Below are 23,524 nucleotides of genomic sequence, written 5' to 3'. Positions count from 1 at the left end.
CACAGGACTAGACAATCCAATTTCAAGCTTCAACGCATTAGAATGATCTTGATAACACTGCACGGTCAAAAACGGAGGATTCCTCATGACCTGCTGTTGTTTCGAATTTTTCGGCAGAAAATTCATAACTAAGGCAAAAATTAAGATTGACATGGAAAATTCAGAGTAGTAAATTACTAAGTTCACAATATATTATAACGCTTTGCATCAATTCATAGTTAGAAGTTAAAACGAACAAGAGATTATAATGCATTGCATGTATTCAACAGAAAAAAATTACTACCTGCAACCTGTGATGTGTAAGTGTAACTTCCTGAAACATTAAGATAGATAAAAAAAAACGTAAATAGATATGTATATTATTAATAGTAAATTAATAAAAAGGCACTTCTCAGATACATTGATTCATCAATCTCAGAGTTAAACTAAGCATCCCCAGTTGAAAAAGGTCGAAAATTTGAAGTACCCAGATAAATTGGGTCGCGTAGCAATACTTGAGATTCAAGCAGTGATCAGAAAAACTACAAAAGAAATTGAAGAAAAAGTCTATGATTCAGGATCCTTATACCATAAAAAAATGGAGAAAGAAAAGTTATCTTACCATTATTCTTGTTTGTTAATCTCCACCACGATCACACCTCACACCATCTCATTTAATTAAATTTCCAATTAAACTTAAAAAAAAAAGTTATCTTACCAGATCATATGTACCAATTAGAAAATGAACAGCGCCTTAAATCCAAGGTCGGGCAAGCAATTACATTAAAAACATGAACCAAGCCTTAATAATTATCCACTTAAGAGAGTAATTTGCCTCATAAATAACTATAATCATAAAACACTCATTCATAGTTGATGCACTGAAATAGAACTGAATCTCATTACTTAATTGACTAAGCTTGATCACAAGGAAAAGAAATATTACAAATCAAATCCCATAATAATCCAAAGCAACCATATAATGCGGAGAGGAGAGGGACGGAGAACGGCTAGCAGCTGCTGGAGTGTGAAGACCGACGGAGAGGAAGCACGGCTACGAGAAAGAGAGAGGGTGACGATAAAATACAGCTGTCTGGTAGGGGGATTAGGGAAAGGTTACTCTTTAGATATGTTTTTTTTTTTTTGGTATGAATAGGAAAGGAGAAATTAGATTAGGGTTCATCAGAAATAAAATAATTTTGTAATGTATATGAATAATGAAATGTATTTTAGTTTTGATTTTTAAATTGATTCAGATATAAAATTATAAAGTAAAATTAATTGAATTTTGATTAAATTTAAAAGATTAGGGTGATTTTTGTCCAATAGAAAAAGAAAAGAATATTTAAGTCTTTTCATTAAAATTAAATAAAATTTATTTTTTATTTTTATTAAAGTATAAGGGTGATTTAGTAAAAGTATTGATATAATTTGTATTTAAAAAAAGAAAAATTAATTATTGACATGGAAAATATAGTCCACATGTCTTGTTCTAATTTGTCCATATTTTATTATATCAGTACGTATAAATTTATCATCGTACCGTAACAAACACCTTCGAATTATATTTCCGGTGGTCCGATCTAATTTGAAATTGTTATTTTTTTTATAAGTAAAATATACCATTTAGAGTAAAATTAATAATAAAATATTATATTTTTATATTTTAATTAAATTTTTTTATATATATTATATGATATAATATTTTATTAAATTTATAAATTTATATTATATATACTAATTTTATATTAGATTAAGTCAAAATAAACTTAATAGACTATTGGAGTTGCGTCTAAATCTAATTAAATTCAGTCCGACTATAAACATTCCTATTTTTGTCAGAGTGTAGTGTGGTTGAAAAAATTATAAATAATTTTTAAGAATTTTAAGATAAAAATATTATATTTTTATATTTAATTCAAAATTTAAAAATTTATTTTCAAATAAATTTAATTTCAAAAATTTAAAATATTATTATTTTAATTCTCATCTTCTTTCAAAATATATTTAATTTTCATAAAAATAAAATATAAATAATAAAATAATACTTCAACCACACCCTCGGCTCCTTAACCACAGAAGCCAACGAAAAGGACTAGTTGGTTATTGCTACTCCTCACAGCAATTGGCATGAATCTCCCCTTGAGTTTGGTCCATCGCAGCCATAAACCGGACAGAGAACAAGCTCTGGTTCACAGCAAAACCAATGACAGTGCCGTACGTTGGTCGTCTCTTGTAAGGCCTTGGTCAGAGGTGAAGTGCCGCCGCTAGTATCTGAGATCAATGTAGTCTTTCTTATTGAATATGGCAGAGCTTCAACTAAGTAATTGATATTAAAAGTCCTACATAAATTGAAGATAGCGCTTTGCTAACTTAAGAAAGTAATAAAATAAAAAATTTTATTAATCAAAATCTTATGTTTTTGATACACTTTCAATCTAGCTATTAAATACATAAAAAAGGTTCAAAAAATAATATTTAAGAATATTTATTAGCTAATTCTTTTAGAATGTGATTATAAATTTATAATAGACTTTATAAAAGTTTGGATATTCTTAAGAATATCTTTGATATCAGTTTTAAGTTCAATTTATTTTAGGTGTCACAAAATAACACATAATATTTATGAGATTATATGTTTTGAATAATAATTTAAAACTAAAAGTAAAATTTGTTATTCGAATGTTTGGTTTCAGTTGAATATAATTTTATATTATTTTTAATTATTTTATTAAAATAGCTATACAAATGACAAAATTTTATTAATTTTTTATTAGAGTGATATCATTTTTTTAAAGTAAAATGGGTTTTATTTTATCTATCAATGTTAATACAAATTTTAGTTTTAAATTAATTTATTTTTTAAAATATTAAAATTAATATTTTAAAAATATTTTATTGGAGTTGCTCTAACATTACAACCTAACTTTTTATTTTTTTAGGGTTGTTAGACTCTATCGTTTGTCTTAAAATTTATGCCTTTGACAATGATAAAGAAAAAAGAATTAAACTTTGCAAAAATTCAAAATGCATAATAAAACTTAAATAACTTGAATAAAAATGAAATCAAATCACAGAAAGTAAAAATATTTGAAAAAGTAAAGGACAAATTAGAATGAAGACGGAAAAAAATAAAAGTTGTTGAATTTAAAAAAAACGAAACCTCATTGCAAAGAAGGTAAATTACATGAAAAAAAAGTGCAAAAATGATAAAGTACAATCGAAAGATATGGAAGAAATCCTAAAAAAAACTCTTGCCTGACTCAGAAAGTTGCTAGGAAATGTGAGTAAGTGTGAGTGTTTTGTCTGAAAAGATTCTAACCCTTTTTTCATCTATGTCTTGTCAATTTATAGACCAATCTGTCCAATTATTTGCTGACACATCATTCTAGCGGTTAGTCCAATCTATCCAATTATTTGCTGACACGTCATTCTAGCAGTTAGTTTTGCTAAACCCTTTAGAGATTAAAACTTTACCTTCGATTCGATTTTCTGACCATCATTTTCGACACGGTTGACCTCTTCTTTGACATAGCTGACCTCAATTGATTAATAGAGAGTATCTAATGGAATACGTAATTGGCTCCAATCCAATTGGAAGTTAATGGAAAAATTTTTACTACTTGATAATGATAAAAATCTAAATTTGTGGAACATTGGCCTATCAAAGAGTTTAATAATATCTTTGTTAAAAATATTATTTTTGATATAACAGTGTAATATCAAAATGTTAATGGAATAAATATAATAGTTATAGATAGCTTACTAGATAATTGAAAAATATTACAAATGTTTAAAAAAATAAAACAACCTAAATTTAAAGGCTGATCAATCTTATATATTCTTCAAACGTTTTCCTTCCACCTAAATTCTAAGTTTCTAACTCAAACAATCCCTTGATCATTATATTTTGTCATGGAAAAAGTTGGATATAACATAGTATTCACACTTGAAATGAATATATAAATTCTATTGAGAATTGGAGAGAAATGCCATGGCTTGAACCTTTCCTTTTTCCTGTTTTCTTTTCAAATTCTCACTTCCTTGTGGAAACTCAATTGGCATATGGCAAGAAGAACATTAGAACAACAAAGAATTAAGGAAACAAACAAATGAATGAATATGTTTCAAGCAAGGGTAGAGCCACAAAACTATTTATTAATCAATCATTCAAAGAAATATATCTATAGTTCTACTAATACACTGTATTAGCTATGTACATATCTCTTATGATCTGACCTGGACTGGACAAGCGAATTAGTTCCGGCATTGGCGGCGGAGGCTCAGAGCGGCATGGAATCCAACAAGCGAACAACCTCGGGCATCTCAGGCCTTTCCTTCTGCAACTCAGCAGTGCACATGCAAGCAATCCTCACATACTCTTTAACACACTCTTCCCTTAAACCTTCTCTTGAAATATTCACATCAACAATATTCATCTCAGCATTTCGCTCCTTCATCTTCCGGGCCCACTGGACCAGCCCAATATCTTCCTCCCCTAACTTCACTGGTAAATTAGTCCTGCGCCCTGAGCCCGTCTCAAGCATCAAAATCCCAAAGCTATACACATCCACCTTCTGGTTGGCCACATTGGCCCCAGCAACATACTCCGGGGGCATGTAGCCCATGGTCCCAGCAAACTGCGTTGACACGTGTGAATATTTGGACGTGTCAATCCTCCGAGCAAGCCCGAAATCAGCTATATGGGCCTTGAACTCGGAGTCCAATAACACGTTACTGGCTTTGATGTCCCTGTGTATGATGGGCTTATCAAGCCCGTGGAGATAGCAAAGCCCGTGGGCCACGCCTCTAATGATGTTGACCCTGGTTTCCCATGACAGAGGTAAACGGAGGTCGCTGAGGGAGATGTGGTCGTTGGGCCCAGTGGTGGGCTCGTGGAGCCACTGATCGAGGTTTCCCCGTTCGATGAACTCGTAGACGAGTAAGCGTTCGGGCCCGGAGGACCAGTAGCCGAGGATCTTGACGATGTTTGGGTGATCGAGCTTGCTTAGAGTTTCCATCTCGGCCTGGAACTCGCGGAAGCCTTGGAAAGCGTCCGGGGAGAGCTTCTTGACGGCGACGACGGTGCCGTCGTTGAGGCGGGCCTTATAGACGAGGCCAAAGCTGCCGTCGCCCACGATGAGATTTGGAGAGAAGTTTTCAGTGGCGCGTGCGAGCTCGGTAAGGGAGATCTTGAGGTTGGGATCGGAGGACCAGCTGGCATCTACGACGGAGACGGACGATTGGTCAGTGTTTGGGACGGGTCGGGTTTGGGTTCGGGTTGGGTTGGTAGCGCGGTTGTCGTGGCGGGTTAGAAGCATGGAGGTCTTGGCCTTGCGGCGCTGGCAGGCGAGGATGACGATGGCCAAGAGGAGGGTGACGACAAAGAAGGTGCCGGCGGCGGCCAAGACGGCTTGGAGTGCCTTTTCCATGAGAGAGAAAGGGTGTATGAAGAGAGAAAGTGAGATACTGACGGGGTAAGAGAGAGAGAGAGAAAGAAATGGGTATGGCCATGGAAAGGTGGGGACTGGGGGCGGCGTTGTTTCTAAGAAAGTGTGGTGTGTTTTTCTTAGACTCAGTCAACGATTTCCGTGCTGTAGACTCCACTCACCAGTCATCACTGTCTTTTGCTTTCCAATCTCGGCGAGTAAGAAACAATACTTTGAATGGATGGCAACCGGCCTTGGTGAAAAAGACCGTTCAGTTATATATATATATAAATATAACACTATCATGCTGATTGCTGATGTTACCTGCTACCACCTCCCTTTGGGAGATCCTGATTCCCGTTCGGTTTTATTGTTTATTGTAGCAGCACCGAGTCACCAACTCAACTCGAAAGCAACATGTGCCACAAATATTTCGTATCTCAACTTTTATTTCAAATAACATAGTACTCAATTGTGGACTACAATGACTGATTTTGCAATGACTTTTGACACTTTAACGAAAGAAACAGCTGAGGGCTGACCATGTTCATGAAAAGGGTTGATCTATGGACTCTTGTTTAAAAGGAAATAAACCCCTTTCGAGTTGTATTATGCTTGTTAAGAGGTTATTTCGTATGCTCTTTTGCTTAATCAAGAGAGAGTGAATCCGTGAGTTTTAAAATTTATAAAGGAGAAAGTATAACTTCAATGGAGATACACAGCCCAATAAAGCTTTCAAAAGCTAAACGAAAAAAGAAAAGATTGATGATAACTTATACGGGTTTGAATTTCAAGAGAAAAATTCCTGCCAGCTTCCCATATATTTTGTGAAATAATGAAGAAATTGTTGAAGGATAAAAAACGAGTAACGAGAGTAAGATTCAAAATATCCTTCTAAATACTAAATTAAGTTTAAAATGTCTTCATTTCAACCCATCAACAGCCTAATTTCGTTTTCATTATCAGCTTCTGGGGGAGGTTTAGACCTTTGAGCAGTGCAAGCCACGTTTTTGACAATTGAGGAGTAAAGATCAAACTCTGCCTTCAATTTTAGGCAGCAAGCTTGAATCCACTTCTCTGCTACAGAGGTAGATACACTGTCTTGGCTATCCCTCTCATGTTCTTCAATGGCTGGCCTTATTTCATCGTATAAGGAATCGAGACCAGAAGTAGCATTATTCTTGACTTCCTGCATTGAAACCATAGGATTAGTTTGAGCGTTTTTCAAAAGTTTCACATGTTAAGTGTTCCATCAAATCAAAAAACATTTTTCTTGAAACAGTATTCAGCATACAAGAAAATATTAATGTAAGACAAACCTCATATTTTAGAATCTCCTCTTGTGCTTCCTTTGAAGCCAAGAGTCCAGCGGCAAACTTGGCATCAACTTTCTTCTGAACAAGATTCTTTAACTTTCTGCCACGATATGCCTTGGATCGTTTAGTAGACATGGACCCAGGTCCAAGGTGATAGTTTCTGGCAGCACTATTACTTCGGATACGCGAGATCATTGCATTCTTTTGGGAGAAGGCCTGTTCAGTATCTTCAGAATCCAATTTCATATCCTCGCTTACTACTTCAGTTTTAATCTTCTTGACGTCTAAATCCTTCATCTGAGCCAAATTAAGGGGAATACTGAAAGCACCGGACTCTGGTAGCTGCTCAGCTTTCAGTGTATTATCCACGGAGGATCCTATTCTTCCATTAAAATCATTTCCAGAGCTGTCTGAGTTCATACGTTTAAGAACTTCTGTCCCCAATTCATCCTCCGCGGAGTCATATACAGGAATTTTCTCAACAGAGTACCTGTATCCAACAAGACTTAAGTTGCCGGTTTCATATAAAAAGTAGAAGAGACTTAACTTTCACACAAATGCCAGGAAACCAAATTTTTTCACCCAACATTAACCAACTTTTTAAAAATTTTGTTTATCTTAAATTCTAGACTCTAAATCATAAACTTTTAACCCTACACCCTAAATTATAAATCATAAATCCTATATTCTCCAAAAAATGAGAATTATTAGAATTTCAAAAAAAAGATTGGCCAATATTAACTAACTAAAAATTGGTTCCCTATACTTTCGCTTTCACTATAAGTATGGGCATGGGGAGGGGGAAATGGGGAATATTATCCAAGTTGCATAAAGGGCATTTCTCCATGCCGGGCAACTGAGTCAACTAAGTTGCAAGTTCCCCATTAGTGACATATCACAATAGCTACAGCACTAGTTATTCAACCTCTAACCAGACTGTACTTTGCCCTAAACCGAAAAGATTGGATTTAGGCACTCAATGGAATTATTTTATTAGATTTCTTATTGCAAGTGTTATCTGTGGCCAATAACTAATTTGAAAAAGAAAAGAAAACTGTTGTTTAGTCCACATCATAAAAGAACGCATAAAATATAGGTTACCTGTCATCATCATCTTCCCATAGATAAGTATCTTCCTGCTCAGAATTTTCCCAAAAAAAAAAAAAAAACAAATAAGAATCAAGAGAAATGAGATATATACACATATACCTAAACAAAGGCAGAGCAAGATGCCTTTTTCTTTTTAGTACTTCACTACAACTGAAAAAGTTGTCCAGAACAATAAACTCAGTTGAGCAGACATTCAACTGTATTAAAATGTATATAACCAAATTAAACGGAGGACCTCACTGCCTTGCCAACAAGAAAAGTCCAGTGTCAATTATGTTTAAGATCTGATCACAACAATATTATGCCTTAGGCAGAATTTTAAAAGGCAAAAATACACCCGACAATGTCCACCAAAGAAGTTAATTAATGACTTAATATGGTGATTACATGAATCATGGCTAAAGAGTTGCATTAAAACCTCAGGAACAAATAAAATTTTCAATTCATTAACTATTTTCTGAGGTGGCTAATAGAAAAAGCTTACTTGGAAACCACGAGATTTTGCTCCAAGGAATCCAGAACATCTAGCTGCACCGCAGAGGCAGCGAACCTTTGTGCCCCCAAACCATTCAAAATTATAGTCATATGCCAATTCAGCTCCAAAAGGAATATCATATTTCGCAAATATTCCAACTCTTATTTCGCCCAAGACATTCCATTTTCTTGTCTCACAGTTTGGTTGACTGCAAACTTAAAAGTAGTAAGTTGATGTCAAACCTGAGGCAATGGGAAACAAGGAGAATAACTAGTGGCTACTATAATTTGCAAGTCAACGTAGTTTTATTTAATCTTAGTATATTGTTTGATTGATATACCAGGAATGATTTATAAATCTGCCAAGACTTCCCTTTCTTGTTGCATCAATAGATTCAGAGGCATTAAGGCAAATGATAAATGCATCTGTTAGACCTGCAAAGCAAGAACGAAAAAATGATAAGAAAATGAGGTTACAAACTTAATCATCAAACAGAAAGTAACAAACATTAAACTAGTCAACATTTGACCTTGAATTTCATAAGCCTGGGATCTACGTTTGGCTTCTTTCCATGATATTACTTCTCCACAGTATTCAATGACAAATTGTCCCGCCTGAATGATACAAATAAATTGAAGCGTCAACACTACTACACTAAATAGCCAGAGATTGCAGACATACATCACTTTGTTTAAAAGTAATTCGCTGCACGGTTACCTTAATGTTCTCATCAGCCAAAAGACCCCAACCACGGCCTTCAGTTTTAAACAGCTTTGTTTTTGCATATTCACACTTCTGAAATCTCTGTATTCAGTGTATTCATTACACAAGGACAGAAAAATATGAATCTTGGTCCAAGTTTGTCAAAGTCTCAAAATAGATAGGAAAATCAGTTCAAGAATGTTCAATATGCAACTAGTTATGACAGGCACCCCTGATAGACAGGTTGATAACCAGTAAATAATAGATTCTTATGATCCAGCAGGTCTCTTTCGCAATTAAATTATAAATAGGTATTACTAATACATAACAAAATATCATCATCGAGAGACATAAACATGAATTAACCTGATTTTTGCAGAGGTCACCACATGGGCAATAACCAGGAGTGCATTCGGTGCTGGTTAAAACATTGAGGCAGCCGTCCCCACATGCACTATCAGGGTCGTCAACATTATATTTGCAATCACATATAGCAATATCCTCCTCCTTCTGCTTCTTATGCCTGGGCAGGATAAATTATACAAGAAGTTAATTATTTATAAATGGAATTAAAATCTAGTATAAGCACAAAAAGACTTGCATATCAAAAAAATGAACACAAGAACTGGTGTCAGAACAAAGAGAAGGGAAAATCAAAACATGTACCATCAATGAAATTACTAACCTTCGTATAAAAAATTCATTCTGATTTATATGTATGTATTGGGGCAACTCTTCTTCTACATTAGGATCCTTCAAATGATAAAGTATTTGTTACTTGACTCCAGCACGCCATAAAATGGAGCATTTGTTTATTGAAAAAATAACATGGAAAGTAATAAGAGAAAACTAGATACAGAGTGATGAAGTGAGTGGAAGGAAATTACCATCCGAGTAACTGCTGAAATGCTTACAACCTGAGAAAATTTAAGAAAAGAAACTTATGTTCATAACTCATCTTTGATACACAGATAGCAATAAACTAATTACTTTATCCAAACTAATAGAAGATAATCAAACTCAGCATCTTGCAAGATGACACTGTAGATAAACTAGTCTCAGCTTTTCCTCTTCAGTTTACCAATCAGAATAAAATTCCACTGAAAACAAGACATGGTTAATAGAAGGAACTCAAGTGCTACCATGTCTTGGCCTCCCCCTTCTGTTTCATTCACTCTTTACAATTAGTCAATTAGATAGGATGTTATTTTCCCACCACATTCTAGATCAAAGTAAGGGGCACAAAGTACTAGAGAGTGACCCTAACCTAAGCTCACATTCACACTTCATGGAGTTACAAAAATTGAAAATTCACAATTCCAGTACTGATACTCAGGTCAAGCTAGCTTAAACACAAGCAGTGATTAAGAACTCCGGCAAAGAAATTTGGTCGCAGTTTTTGAGGAATAACATGAAAATAACAACGTTAGAGACAGATTCGCCTCCAAAGGTCAAATCTTTGCACGAAGAAGAAAAAACAATGGTGTAGAAACCTAGAACACTGTTAAAAGGTTCAAACCTGTGGCAGCACAAACGGGACAGAAGATCCTCCAATGCATCAATATCAGTTTCCTGTTGGAAGAGAAGCCCCTCTCCGGCGCCGGATAAGAGGTTTTCCGGTGAACTGTGACCGTAGCGTAGGTATTGGGTCGAAGTGCTGTGGTTGCGATGACGAAGATGACTCAAGTCTGAAGATGTTACGATATATCAAAGTTGTATTTTTCTTTTGTAATTATATTTAGAATTTAATTTTGATATTCGGTTAAATTATTTTATTTTAAATGTGTATTTAATGACATAATTATATGATTATTTTTTATTTTGACTGTACGAATAGTCATTAAAAAAAATATAATTATATAATTATATAAAATATTTTATATTTTTAATATATTAAAATTAAATTTTTTATTTATATATTAAGTTATTAACAACAAAATTGTATATTGTCTAAAAAAATAATTCTTTCTCATAATTACATAATTATGATATAAAAAATATTTTAATAATATTTAACTTTTAAATACCAAATTATTTTTTAAATAATTAAATTATTATCTAACCTAATCTAATGAAATAAGTTTAAATATTATATTATTATTATTATTAAATATTTTATAATATTATGTGTATTCTCTTATTAATGTACTTTCACTTTCACACTGTATTTTAAAAAATATGAAAAATCAATTTCATAAATTTTGAAATTATGTGTTATAATAAAAATAAATATTTACATTTTCTTAAGCTTTTAGTTTAATATTTACAAACCAATCCAATAAATTAAATTTATCTAAATGTACAATTTAATTGATTAAACAATTTTAGATGTGTAATGTAGAAAGTAGGGCTGGACATAAATCGAGTAATATCTGCATCCGATTCGAATTTTACGGATATTATTCGATCCGCACTATGGTAAGATTGGATTGCGGATTTGATTTGCAGATCCGCACGTTTCATATAAATAACATAATTTAATAAAGTAAATCCTAATGTGATATGAATTTTAGTGTGTTGCTTTATGAATTTTATGATATCTTGTTTTTAATTTTTTATGTTGTACTTTAATTTATAATAATTAAACTTAGATATTGTGTTATTATTTTTCTTTTGTTATTCAAAAGAACTTTTATTTATAAAATTTTAAGAGTAAATAGGTTTAAATTAGTGAAAAAATAATTTTTTTAGAGCAAAAAAGAACCTTAAAACAAAATTTTTAAATTATGCGGATATACTGGATATCCAATCCGATCCAATTTATAAGTATGTGGATCAGATCAAATTCAACCTAAAAAATGCAGATATCGTATCCGACTCTATTCGATCCGTGTATAACTCTAATAGAAAGGATTAGAAAGAATCCTCATATGGACACCAAAGAGTAAAAAAACGTCTATGTAGAATTACACCTTAAAATACAAATGCTAATAAACTCAACATGGTTTAGATATTTATTATTTACCATTTGAATTTGATTTTTTTTAAATTAAAAAAGTTGATAAAGTAAAAAAAAAGTAAAAAATTAATTATTGTTAATTTTAAAATTTTTTATTAAATATATCACACTATCTTAATTAAAAATATTAGCTTTCTATTTTATTATTTATCAACCTTTTTATTTTAGAAGTTTTAATATCCACATTATATCTGCGTGATATAATAAAAATGAATTAAGAGCCAAGAAAATTTAAATACAATTTTATTTTATTTTACAAGAACACTTTTTAATATTTAAGTACGTATATATTTTTCTCAAAATTTGACCAATTTTTTTTTATTTTTATCTTATTTTTAAACTAATATTAATCAATTTTTTTATACTAAAAATGTTTACCTTTTGTAGAACTAAAACCAAATATGTATTATTTATTTATATTATATAAGAAAGAGAGGAATAAGTGATAGATAATAATGATCTTATTCCATTTTTTTTCTTTTTGCATTTTGTTTTGTCATGGCAATTCTTTATTTTGACGCAAACAAAAACTATTCTTCATCTCTCATTATCCAAAAACTACTGCGTTGTGACCAATTTGCAAACAAGAAAGGCAGAGTTAAGAATCAAGGACCATATGGCCTATGCTTATAAAGCTGACTTTTGCAAATTAAAGAGAATATCTAGATTTCGGCAATGCCTTTAAAACTTTAAAGAACAAACACTTAGTCATGGAACAATATTATTCATCATTATATTTTATTACTAGATAATACTAATAATAATAAAGCTACAATTTTGGCAAGTGAAGGATGCTAAAGCATCTGAATCTATGCCATATGGTCAAGGCTTAGACCAACAAAGCCAGGTTGGAACTTCTCTTTTGTCAATTTGCTTCCCTACACTTTTTTGGACCCATGCACCATTTCCCATTTGCCATTCTGAAAACTGTTATTTTCTTTCTTTTAAAAGAAGTGTGGGATTTGATGTAAAGAGAATGATATATACCAAAAAGAGAATAACATTCAAATAAAAAATTTGTTTTGAAGTGCACACAATTTTACATAATTGGCATTAACAATATCATCTCATACATATCAAAATAGGTGAATTCTATAGTGCTTAAATTGTCTAACTTATTTTTAAAGATAAAAATAAAAAGTTTAAAGTAAAAAATAAAATATTTAAAATTTATTAAATATTATCTATTTACCTTTTTAGTAAGTTAGACATAATTTTAAAAGCACCATAATATTTACTATCAAAATAATTCACTATTTACTGATGTGTCAAAAAAAAATATGCTTTCTCTTTAATGTTTTTCAGTAATAACTTTTTGGTCAATTCTATGGTGTCTATGAATTAGTGTCTAAATTTTGCCTAACTTACCTTTTGTAGTAAATTTTGATTTTTTAAAAATTATTTATTATTATATCTTTTAAATTAAATATTATTTTTTAACATTTTTTAATAAATAGGCAACATCTTTTAGACAACATCTTTTACCTAACTTTTTATTCAAATATTAATTTTTTATCTTTAAATTTAATTTAAAACTCATTGATTTAGGTCATATATATCTTATCTAAATGGTGAAAAAATAGTTAATTTTATATATGAAAAATAACAAATATATATATCACAATTTTTATCAAAAAATAACTTATAACAAATAAAAAATATTTATTATTTACCAAATTAACTATCCATATATAATATATGTTAAAATATAAAATATATATTAAAAATAAATTACATAATATATATTTATGTACTGATTTGATGATAATTTTTTTTGTGTATATAATATTTTTAAATATTTATTTACCTAATCTTACTAATAAAATAAAATATATGAAATTATTCTCTTCAATATAATATTTCCACACGTCCATATCTGAATTTTTTAATCTGCATATCTGACTAAAACTCTGTGAACATAAAATCTATGCTGATACATTTCATTGTGTTTTACTCGCCATGAAAACTTGTTTTCTTTTGATTTGTTTTTTCGGTAACATATTTTGTCCTGTTTATAAAAAGGGACATGAACCTGGTGACAGAGAATGGACAATCTCCATCACCACCGTTGGATCATGCTCACTCAGCCACCACAGACCCCATTTTTGTGAAATAGTAGGTTTATTTTTTGAGATTGTGAAATTTCAGAATAATTAAATAGATATTTTACTGTCATAAAGACAGCGATAAAGATTAAAATAATAATAGTAAGGTGTTAGTGAAGGGATTATTCTTATTCTTCTTCTTCTCATACCTACTTCAACTTCAAAAATTCAATCTTTCTTCACTTTTCTAGCTGTATCTGCAGTGCACACACTACATTTTTTTTTCTGTACCAAAACACTCCTCAACAAAGTAAAAAAAAAAATCCAAACTTCCAAAAATTCCAAACTCAAGAAAACCGCCATCTCCCTCTCTCTCTCTCTAGGATCACACACCACCCCTTTTCTCTCTCCTGTTTCTTTTTTCTTTGTCTATGAAGCTTTTTCTATAACGAAGCCTACAATTTTTGACCCTGAATACAACACTTCGATTCACTGTGACTGTGTTTGGAAGAATGGTGTTGGAGAATGAGATGAAGAAAGCTTGCTGGTTCTAGCACTCAAGTAGGAAGAGGGAGGGTAGTATCTTCATGGCACCGAAGCAGCGCGTGTACCAAGTTTGGAAAGGAAGCAATGTAAAGTTCAATTTTTTATCCATTATTAGCTGCAAATTTAGCTTTTTTATGCTTGATATGCTATCTGGTATGATGTAGATTTGTGGGTATGTGTTTGATTTGCTTGGTGATGAAGGCTTCTTAAGGGTGGGTTCTAGTGGGTGCCTTTGAATTTCTGGGGCAGTTCTGAACTTCTGGTTGCTTGAGCTGTGGAAGCTAAGTGGGAAAAGCTTTTACTTGAGTTTGATTTTTTGAAATTACAAGTCGGTTGTGTGTGCTCGATGAATTTTTGAGCTGGCAGTGGAGTGAGGTTATACTTTTTTGGGGGGAATTCTACTGATTTGATTGAGCTCTTAGGATTCCATTCTTGATTTCAGTTGGTTATGTGGTAAGCTATGAAGTATGGTCTTTGTTATATTGGAGTGGTATCTGAAGTAATAGCTTGGTCTTGTATCTTCTGAATTGATTTTAAGTGTTGGGAAACTTCTGAGAAAATAAGATATGTCGATGTAGTATTTGAAATTTTATTGTTCTGGTTCTGCTATATCTGCTGCTCAAGTTGTGTAAGTGAAAGGAGTTAGAATTCAGTGTAGTGTATGTTTCAGCTTTGGATCAGTTATTGCCTATTGGTTTGAATTTTTGGATTATAGTTTTTGTGTAGTTCAACAGATCATGTTAGTGAGGTTTACAATAATTGGTGAGTTGCTGCTGCTGCTTCTTTTTATTTGTTTTTTGTTTAATTTAATGTGTGTGTGTGTGTTTTTTTTTTTTTTTTGGAAACAAAGATGATATCCATGTTTTACATTTAGCAGACTCAATTTTTTGGAATAGGCTTTCATGTTAGATTTTTGTATTCTCTTTTCTTGGTGAAATGACTCCTGGCTAAGTTAAAGTTTATTAGTAGATAATTGAGTGAGGTGAGATTTAGATTTGGTTACAGGTTGGATTATATTGGCTTAACGTGGAATGATTGGAGCACTTTAGTAACATATGTGGGTCCATGTTGTTGCTATGTTTGGTATGATGTTAAGTGGCTTCTTGTAGAATAAACTCTAAAAGAATGAGAAACTTAAAGTGTGAGCTTAGGATGATTAATGAATTAGAGCAAGCAGAATATTATATCTTCTTTATTATAATAGTGTGATTGCTTTTGAAGATGTGTGGTAGTGGTAGATTGGTACTAGCATGTGATAGTGGTCTTCACTATCTGCTTGCTAAATTACTTTTTGTGGAAATTGATAATGATAGGCAATGTTTGCTGTTGGTGTTTGTTGGATGATTAATGCTACGTCGTACATGTTTGATTGTAAGTTTGTAACTAGAATCTTGTTGACAATTCCAATGTACAGGATTCCAGTGGTGGTCCAATGGTTGAGAAACTATGAATGATTATTGTTGATTTGTTCCATGTGGTTTTTGTTGTCTCATCTTTGTTTTATTTCCATATATAAGATGCTTACCCAGTGAAAAGGTCCAAATGATATAATGCATGATACGATTTTGGGTATGTTCATCAGACTATAGTTTAACTGTTAGCAAAAACTGCTAAAATAAGCAAATATTAATACCATAGAATATAAATTGGCCATTTCTGTGGTGCACTTGGTGAATTGTTTTGTGGTTCTTGGTCAAGATTTTGTTTGTCTTCTCATGCATCATATGTTCTCTCCTTTTCAAAGGTTTTGGAGTGAAAAAAGAATTTAGTTTTTATGGCATTTTGCAGTTCATGTGGTTGCTTGGTGCATTAGGTTGTAGGATACATTCTGTTTATGATAAGAGTATTTATTATCTTCCACCGCATGTATATTCTTTCCTTTAAAAAGTTAATTTTGATGCACTGAAAGTGTAAAGAAGTTTTATACGTACATCCAATCATGTAACGCTACATCTACAAAAATAACTACTTTTACATTGAGCGTTCGAAAGAACAGATGTGATTGGACGGCTGTGTAAAACGTTTTACCCTGTTAGTGCATCAAAATTAAAGTCTTCTTTTAATTTTTTTACTAATGACATATTATATTTTGTGGGTGTTTGTGTATTTATGGAAAGTTTTGCTGGAAATTGTTTGTATTCTGCAGCTTCTGTTAGAACTGTTTCTAATTTCTGATCCTATCCTCTTGAAAATATGTAGCATTCTACTAGTATTGCATTATTCTGTCTCTTTCGGAAACTGTTAGTGTCCTGTGAACTATATTCTGCTGATTTTTAGCTCATATTTTACTCTCAACTTCTCCAAATATTTTTGCAGAAATTCATATTTGGAGGGAGGCTGATATTTGGGCCTGATGCTAGGTCGCTTCTCATCACCTTGTTATTGATTCTTGTTCCAGTTATCATCTTTTGCGTATTCGTAGCGAGGCATCTTCGGCATCAATTTTCTTCATATGATTCAGGATATGCTATTCTAGTGGTGGCAATTCTATTTACTTTTCTTGTAAGTATCATTGCCTTCTTCCCTTAGTTTATTGGTTGATGATTCTATCCTTATCTATGTTGTCAAACCTTGTTAATTTCTAATTTCAATGGTCCAAATTTAAAAAAGGTTATCATATGTCATCATGAGACTGCTTTCTACAGTTTAATACCACAGTCTTTGTCTCTAGGTGTTGATGCTTCTCTTCCTTACTTCTTCACGTGATCCGGGCATTATTCCAAGGAATTCACATCCACCAGAGGAAGAGTTTCGCTACGAATCTGTTGATGGTGGGGGTGGCCGACAAACGCCTAGCCTTCAGTTTCCCCGAACAAAAGATGTAATAGTCAATGGCCATACTATAAGGGTGAAGTACTGTGAAACTTGTATGCTGTATCGACCTCCGCGTTGCTCGCATTGCTCCATTTGCAACAACTGTGTTGAGCGTTTCGACCACCATTGTCCTTGGGTAGGACAATGTATTGGTCTGGTATGATAGTTGACATTCATGACTTAATTTATTTTTTTCATGTGAAGTGTGTTGTTCTTCATTTATGTTCTATTTCTTACTAGTTTTGCTTTGTTCTTATCAGTTTTTCATTTATTTTTTTTTCGTCTGCGCAGAGGAACTACCGTTACTTCTTTCTATTTGTTTCTTCAGCAACTCTACTCTGCATCTATGTCTTTTCCATCTCAGCTTACTACATCAAGGTTCGGGTGGATAACTATGATGGCACAGTTTGGAAGGCCATGAAAGAATCCCCTGCATCTGTGATACTCATGGCTTATTGTTTCATCTCTCTGTGGTTTGTTGGTGGACTAACTGGTTTTCATCTGTACCTTATAGGCACAAACCAGGTGAGTTTAAATCTTTTTACATTTCTTGTTTTGATACCTTATAAGGCTTTTTCAACGCGAATATAGAAAATCGAAAGGAGTGATCTCCATTTTATTTGGGAGGCTTCTAAAAGGAGTGACATAATTTGTCATTGTTGATGTAACAATGGACCACCTATGTAATCTTAGAAGGGAAATGCAAGTACTTGCTTCTGGGTGCTGTACATAATATCATAATGCCTTGTTTATCAAGAAATTGATTCTGAAGTTATTGTTTTGCAGACTACCTACGAAAACTTCCGGTATAGAGCTGACAGCAGGAACAATGTTTTTAATCAGGGATGTTTAGGTAACTTTCTAGAAGTGTTTTGCACAAAAGTAAAGCCCTCTAGGAACAATTTCAGGGCCTTTGTTCAAGAGGAGGTAAGGAGGCCACCTGTTCCGGTCACTCCTCGGGAACATGAACTGGATGATTTGGATGGAGATCGCCGTCCCAAAGTTGAAGATGATCTAGATATTGGTGAAGACCTATTGAAAATATCGCAGCGTAGGAATATTGAAGAGCTTGACGAGGACATTCGGAGCAGAGGGAGCAATGGACCACCACATAATACCTCTGAACCTGACTCGATTTTGTCTTTAGATCATCGAGCTCCCACGATTCGGTCGGATGCTAGGCGTTCGAGTTGGGAAAAGAATGAAAGCTTGGAAATTGCACAGCAGGTTCTTGCCGATTCAAATGTCACCGAAAGCAGAAGCTATGTAACAACCTCTGGAAATGTGCCGACCAGGGCCGGTCGGTCTTTATGATATTTGCATAGCATCAAGATTGTGGGATTACTTGGAGACAAAAGATAGCAAAGGAAACGGTCCTTGTCCAGAGTTGCCATAACACAAATGGGAGTTGAATTAGTTGGTACTTTTGGTATAAAAACTTTCACCTTTTTTTGTGATTACCTTAGCTCTTTGGGAAAGCATAGAAATGTTTGTTTGTAATTGTTTGAGAGGACAAAGAAAGTAGTGTCTTGTTTTTATGGTTAATTTTGTTTTATTTTATTTTTAAAAATTTTCAATAGATCAATATGTTGTGGATCACTGGATCTTATATTCTTATCTTAGTTGGCTTTTATTCTTTGTGTAAATAACCAGTTGGGAATACTTAAGAAGTTGCCCTACAAATGCTGTGTTTTAGACCTGGGAAAACTGCTCATTTTTTTTCAAGTGCTTTTCATTTCTTTGATGTTTATATGAAACCATCTTTGTTAATTGTTATAATATTATTTTAAAGGTGAAAATTTATATGTAGTTGTTTTTATGTAAAGTTGACAATTGAGAGGTGTTAGATAATTTAACAAGTTTGACTAAATTGTCGTCTAACTACTTTTAACAGTTGTGAAATTGCATGTGAATTTTTACCTTTGCAAAATGAGATTTGGAACACAAGATAAATTATTCTTGAAATAATTGTATAGAACAAACCAAGACTATTGACATTCTTATGTTAACTTACTATATAATATTTAGTTATTTGGATAAATAGTCAAATTTGTTTTTGAAAGATCATTCGTTTTTCTAAATTGGTCTTTGAAAGATTTTTTTAATCAAATTCATTTTTTAAAAATTTAAAATTAATCGCGTTAGTTCTTCTATTATTTTTTTTATTCGACGTCAAAATTTGTTAATGTGATACGTTAAATGATACTACAACACACACATAGGAGTCTTAAATCTTAATTAACTATTAATATGATAAACTTATGAAATTAGATCAAATCAAAACCTAATTGAGGAGAGAACTTGAGGCATTGAAATTCGTCAATTTGGAGTTTATTTGACCTAATTTCATAAACTTACCATGTTAGTCGCCAATTAGGACTACTAAGTGTGTATTGTGATGTCAGTTAATGTGTCACGTCAACAAACTTTGACACCATTAGCAACGGCAGTGACATAAAGATTAAAACGACTAACTTTAAATCTTTGAAAGAAGAATTTGATTAAAAAAATCTTTTAGAGACTAATTTAAAAAATGAATAATCTTTCATAAACTAATTTAACCATTTACTGTTAGTTATTTTGTTATTTGAATGTTTAATTTATGATTTCAGTTTTTCACCTTTTAATGATCTAACATGATTAGATTTTGTTAAACGAAGCAAATCCATAATGACAACTAGACTTGAATATCGAATGCTAATATAGGCATCAAATAATGACTTTGTTATAAAAAGCGAACTAAGTTGAGCCGGAAAAAACTGATTAGCCTAAATTAGAGTTTCATAGTTAAATAGTGTAGTATAAAGGACTCCCCTCTCCACAAAAATTAAAAACCTCAACAAAAACACACACTAATCTTCATCACTATCATCAATAAACAAAATGAGTTCCTCAACATTATCATTGTTCGCAGTACTTGGCTTGATCCTTATAACCTCTCATGTAGCACAAGCCAAGAAACCAATGGCTTCTGCTCCAAGCAAAAGAGTTTCTGCCTTGGTTGGTCTAGTTTGTAAGAGCAATGGAATAGACAAGGAGGATAGAGCAAGATGCACGCAAGAGATGCTTTCAGACCCCAAGATCTCATCCGAGAAAAACCCCGGAATGCTAAGAGTGCTCCTTCTTGATCTCGCAATCAAGAAGGGCACGAAAGCATGGATCTCCCTGGAGAAGATGGCAAAAGCGACGAATACAATTCTGCTAGGTAACCAACTAAGATCAGCTAAGTATCCTGAGGCTCTAAAAGCATGTGCTAAGTATGTGCATAGCGCGGTTGATCATTTTGAAAGTGCGGTTTCAAGGATAAGGAGCGAAGGTCAAGAGATAGACCTTCAAGATACAAGCATGGATATTGCCATTGCAGGTGATCAACTCCATTATTGTGAGACAACCTTGGCTGATGATCACATTGTTGATCATGTTGTTAACTCTATCATCCATGAAGTCAAGTTGTTTCATCGAATGCTTTCTATTGCATTTGACCTATGATTGATTTCTCTTTCCTATCAATCACCAAAGAATTTAATTTTCATGTATCAGCAATTTTACACGTGTATTTAATTATTAAAAGGTAGAAATTCAGATGCAATCAATTTTATGTGAAGTTGATAACTAAGAATCATTAGATAAAAATTTAGTTAATTTATTTAAATAATTTAACGCTCTTAATTATATATATATATATATAATGAATAATTTATATATTTAATAAACCAAAAGTAGTTAATTTAATGGGATACATGCATGAAACTTCTAGAATTGGCATTTAAAAAGATTGGTGGATTAATTAGAAATTATTTAAAATTTCAAAACTAATAAAATGTACTATCCCTATTTTAAATTAATTATTTTCATTTTGACCTTTTTTTAAACTAAAGATAAAAAAAAATTCAAAAGATTATCATTGTATTAGATAATAGATATCATATAGTATTTAATCAACGTAAAATTGGTTGGAATATACCATAGTTTTTGGGTATAACTTAAGTAAGAAACTGAATTTGAGACCTTATGTAATAATTATTTATGGAATAAAATTCTTAAAACTAAACAAAATATTTGATCAATTTTAACTAAACTATTATAACTGTTTTTTACATCACGGATTTTTTTTATCTTCTTTTTCATTATGGTCATCGTAATCACCACCAAATCACCTCCTTCTACCTCTTCATTCTCTTTTTCTTTTTTCATTTGAATTTCTTTAATTTTATCTTTTTTATTTTTCTCATTATCATCATCATAGTTATTGTTATCTTTATCGTTATCGTTATTATCATCATCGCGGTGTCTTCTTATACCTATAATAGTTCAAATCCAGAATGCATCGAAATTACTAATGGTAATGACACACAAACAAATTCAATTTAAAATAAGTACAGATTAAGTGCACTTTATTTAAATTCAGAATATACCGAAATTACTTAATAATGACGATACACAAACAAATTCAGTTCAAAACAAGTGCATCTTATTTTAAATTCAAAATGCATCATAATTACTTAATAATAACGACACACAAACAACTCTTTCTCTTTTTTTTTTTAATTTACCTTCTCGTCATTTTTAAACTAATTTGGTACTTTCTCATCATTTTTAAACTAATTTAATTAAACTTAATTACCAACAAAATTTAAAAATGTTACCAAAAAAATTTGAAAATGTAGCAAGACTATTATTACGCAGGAGAATCGCCTATCATAACCACTGCCCCGACCTAATTTACTTCTAAATTAGTCAAGGAAAAATCTTGGACATGGTAATAAAAAGTGTTTAGATAAATTTGTTTTTTTTTAAATTTTTTGGAGTATTTATATCGTCTTAATTTTTTAAAAATATTTTTATTAATGTCTAAATTTTTTAAGAAATTTTTGTAGTTTATAAGTTACACAAATTTTGTTGTTGTTGTTATTATTATTGTTATTGAGTTTAATAAACAATAATAATATTTTTTATGATGACAAATATAATTTTAATTGGATTGACAGCTTAAAAATATTTTTGATGAATCATTTAGTGTTGCAAGTCCAAGTCTTAATGTGCAGCCCAAATAATGAAACCAAGTATATGAAGCTTAACTATTTGGACCAAACTCTTAGTCCAGCCCATTATACTCATGAAAGAAAAATCTAGCTGTAGGTGGAGTTTTGCAATTCAGGTGAAGCAATTAACTAAGAAAAAAGGGGCTTCACTTTTTCATTAAACTCCAAATTAAAAGAAAGAAAAGTAAATTTTGGAGGATATACGAAATCAAATGGGAGCCAAAAATAATTCGCTCAAGTCAAGTTAAATTAGAAGAAAGAGGTAAAATGTTTTCATTAACATGCTAGTCAAATACTTGTTAAATCTTCTTTTTCTTTGTACATGTAATTTTGGGTAACAAAAGAAAAATAGAATCTATCTTCTTCTACTGGGGTCTGGGAATCAATGGTTAATATTGTTGCTTGAGACAAAAACATAAGGTTAATAGTTTGATTTATTAAATTCATTGAGAATTTGTTACCAATAAAATTGCAGCTGCCAATATATTTTTTGCATTGCTTAATTCTGATTTTAAATCCCTAATTTTCTGGTTTGATTAAAGAAAAGAAAAGAAAAACTTTAATTGATTCAATATTCAAAGAGTTGACTTAGGAAAAGTAAGCCCTAACTTTGAAAAAAGAACTCAATAGAAAAAAGAGAAATCAACTTCAATTTGAAAAAGAAGAATGAACTAACAAAATCTGAGTTTTATTGAGAGCTTTTTTATTGTTTTAATTCAACATTTTGGATAGTGTTTCTCTATATTAAAGGAACATTCTGTTAATTAAGATGAAGAGCTACATATGAGAAGAGCTGAATCCGGTTTATCCTATAACTTCAGAGCTGTTCAACATCATCTCTTTTATGATTTATCATTGAATATTTTGTTTGTATGTTTTATCTTTCTTGATTTCTATTTACTGGTAAAAGGCATATATGTGAGGCATCAAGAAAAATCCATTGAGAGAGAAGATAAAAAAATGTATTTGAAGAGAAAAACCAAAGTTTATGTCAAGTCTCTTTTGATTGTATTTTCGTTTTGTATCATGTACCTAAGAGGTATTCCTTATTAGGTTATGTGAGCACTTAGTGTGTTGTGAGTTTAGAAAGTGAACCTAGAAAAATCA

At 31.9% G+C, this 23,524-nt stretch overlaps 3 protein-coding genes across 4 annotated transcripts; 1 reads left to right on the top strand and 2 right to left on the bottom strand.

Annotated features, from left to right (window-relative positions):
• Nucleotides 1-747: 747 nt before the first annotated feature.
• On the bottom strand, nt 748-5,616 carry LOC130948363 (phytosulfokine receptor 1). Its single transcript, XM_057877082.1, has 2 exons — nt 4,219-5,616; nt 748-2,253 (listed from the first exon to the last, which is right to left on the bottom strand). The coding sequence occupies exon 1, from the start codon at nt 5,409-5,411 to the stop codon at nt 4,263-4,265; it is 1,149 nt and encodes a 382-aa protein (XP_057733065.1). The 5' UTR covers nt 5,412-5,616; the 3' UTR covers nt 748-2,253; nt 4,219-4,262.
• Nucleotides 5,617-6,156: 540 nt separating this feature from the next.
• On the bottom strand, nt 6,157-10,708 carry LOC130948360 (histone-lysine N-methyltransferase ASHH1). Its single transcript, XM_057877081.1, has 11 exons — nt 10,531-10,708; nt 9,899-9,928; nt 9,697-9,764; nt 9,378-9,534; nt 9,027-9,113; nt 8,839-8,923; nt 8,650-8,743; nt 8,319-8,517; nt 7,826-7,860; nt 6,728-7,214; nt 6,157-6,597 (listed from the first exon to the last, which is right to left on the bottom strand). Exons 2-11 carry the CDS (start codon nt 9,899-9,901, stop codon nt 6,337-6,339), a joined length of 1,476 nt encoding a protein of 491 aa, XP_057733064.1. The 5' UTR covers nt 9,902-9,928; nt 10,531-10,708; the 3' UTR covers nt 6,157-6,336.
• A 3,502-nt stretch (nt 10,709-14,210) lies between these two features.
• On the top strand, nt 14,211-19,094 carry LOC130947320 (protein S-acyltransferase 8). 2 transcript variants are annotated; one of them, XM_057875987.1, is made up of 5 exons: nt 14,211-14,647; nt 16,878-17,063; nt 17,233-17,532; nt 17,667-17,900; nt 18,162-19,094. In XM_057875987.1, the coding sequence occupies exons 1-5, from the start codon at nt 14,603-14,605 to the stop codon at nt 18,687-18,689; spliced, it is 1,293 nt and encodes a 430-aa protein (XP_057731970.1). In that variant the 5' UTR covers nt 14,211-14,602; the 3' UTR covers nt 18,690-19,094. The 2 variants fall into 2 exon arrangements, with proteins under 2 accessions (XP_057731970.1, XP_057731971.1); XM_057875988.1 differs by having other exon boundaries at nt 14,215-14,647; nt 16,960-17,063; nt 18,162-19,093.
• The last annotated feature ends 4,430 nt before the right edge of the window (nt 19,095-23,524 follow it).

The sequence above is a fragment of the Arachis stenosperma genome, chromosome 9 (assembly GCF_014773155.1).
Source record: "Arachis stenosperma cultivar V10309 chromosome 9, arast.V10309.gnm1.PFL2, whole genome shotgun sequence".
NCBI classification, from domain to species: domain Eukaryota; kingdom Viridiplantae; phylum Streptophyta; class Magnoliopsida; order Fabales; family Fabaceae; genus Arachis; species Arachis stenosperma.
This window is presented reverse-complemented; position numbering and strand designations above follow the sequence as displayed.

Coding starts and splice junctions, on each gene's coding strand:
- LOC130948363 (XM_057877082.1), bottom strand. CDS start 5,411: ATGGAAAAGGCACTCCAAGCCGTCTTGGCCGCCGCCGGCACCTTCTTT.
- LOC130947320 (XM_057875987.1), top strand. CDS start 14,603: ATGGCACCGAAGCAGCGCGTGTACCAAGTTTGGAAAGGAAGCAAT. Junction 14,648..16,877: donor AAGTTTGGAAAGGAAGCAAT/GTAAAGTTCAAT, acceptor ATATTTTTGCAG/AAATTCATATTTGGAGGGAG. Junction 17,064..17,232: donor CAATTCTATTTACTTTTCTT/GTAAGTATCATT, acceptor CTTTGTCTCTAG/GTGTTGATGCTTCTCTTCCT.
- LOC130948360 (XM_057877081.1), bottom strand. Junction 8,924..9,026: donor TGGCTGATGAGAACATTAAG/GTAACCGTGCAG, acceptor TGTATCATTCAG/GCGGGACAATTTGTCATTGA. Junction 8,744..8,838: donor CCAGGCTTATGAAATTCAAG/GTCAAATGTTGA, acceptor CTTGCTTTGCAG/GTCTAACAGATGCATTTATC.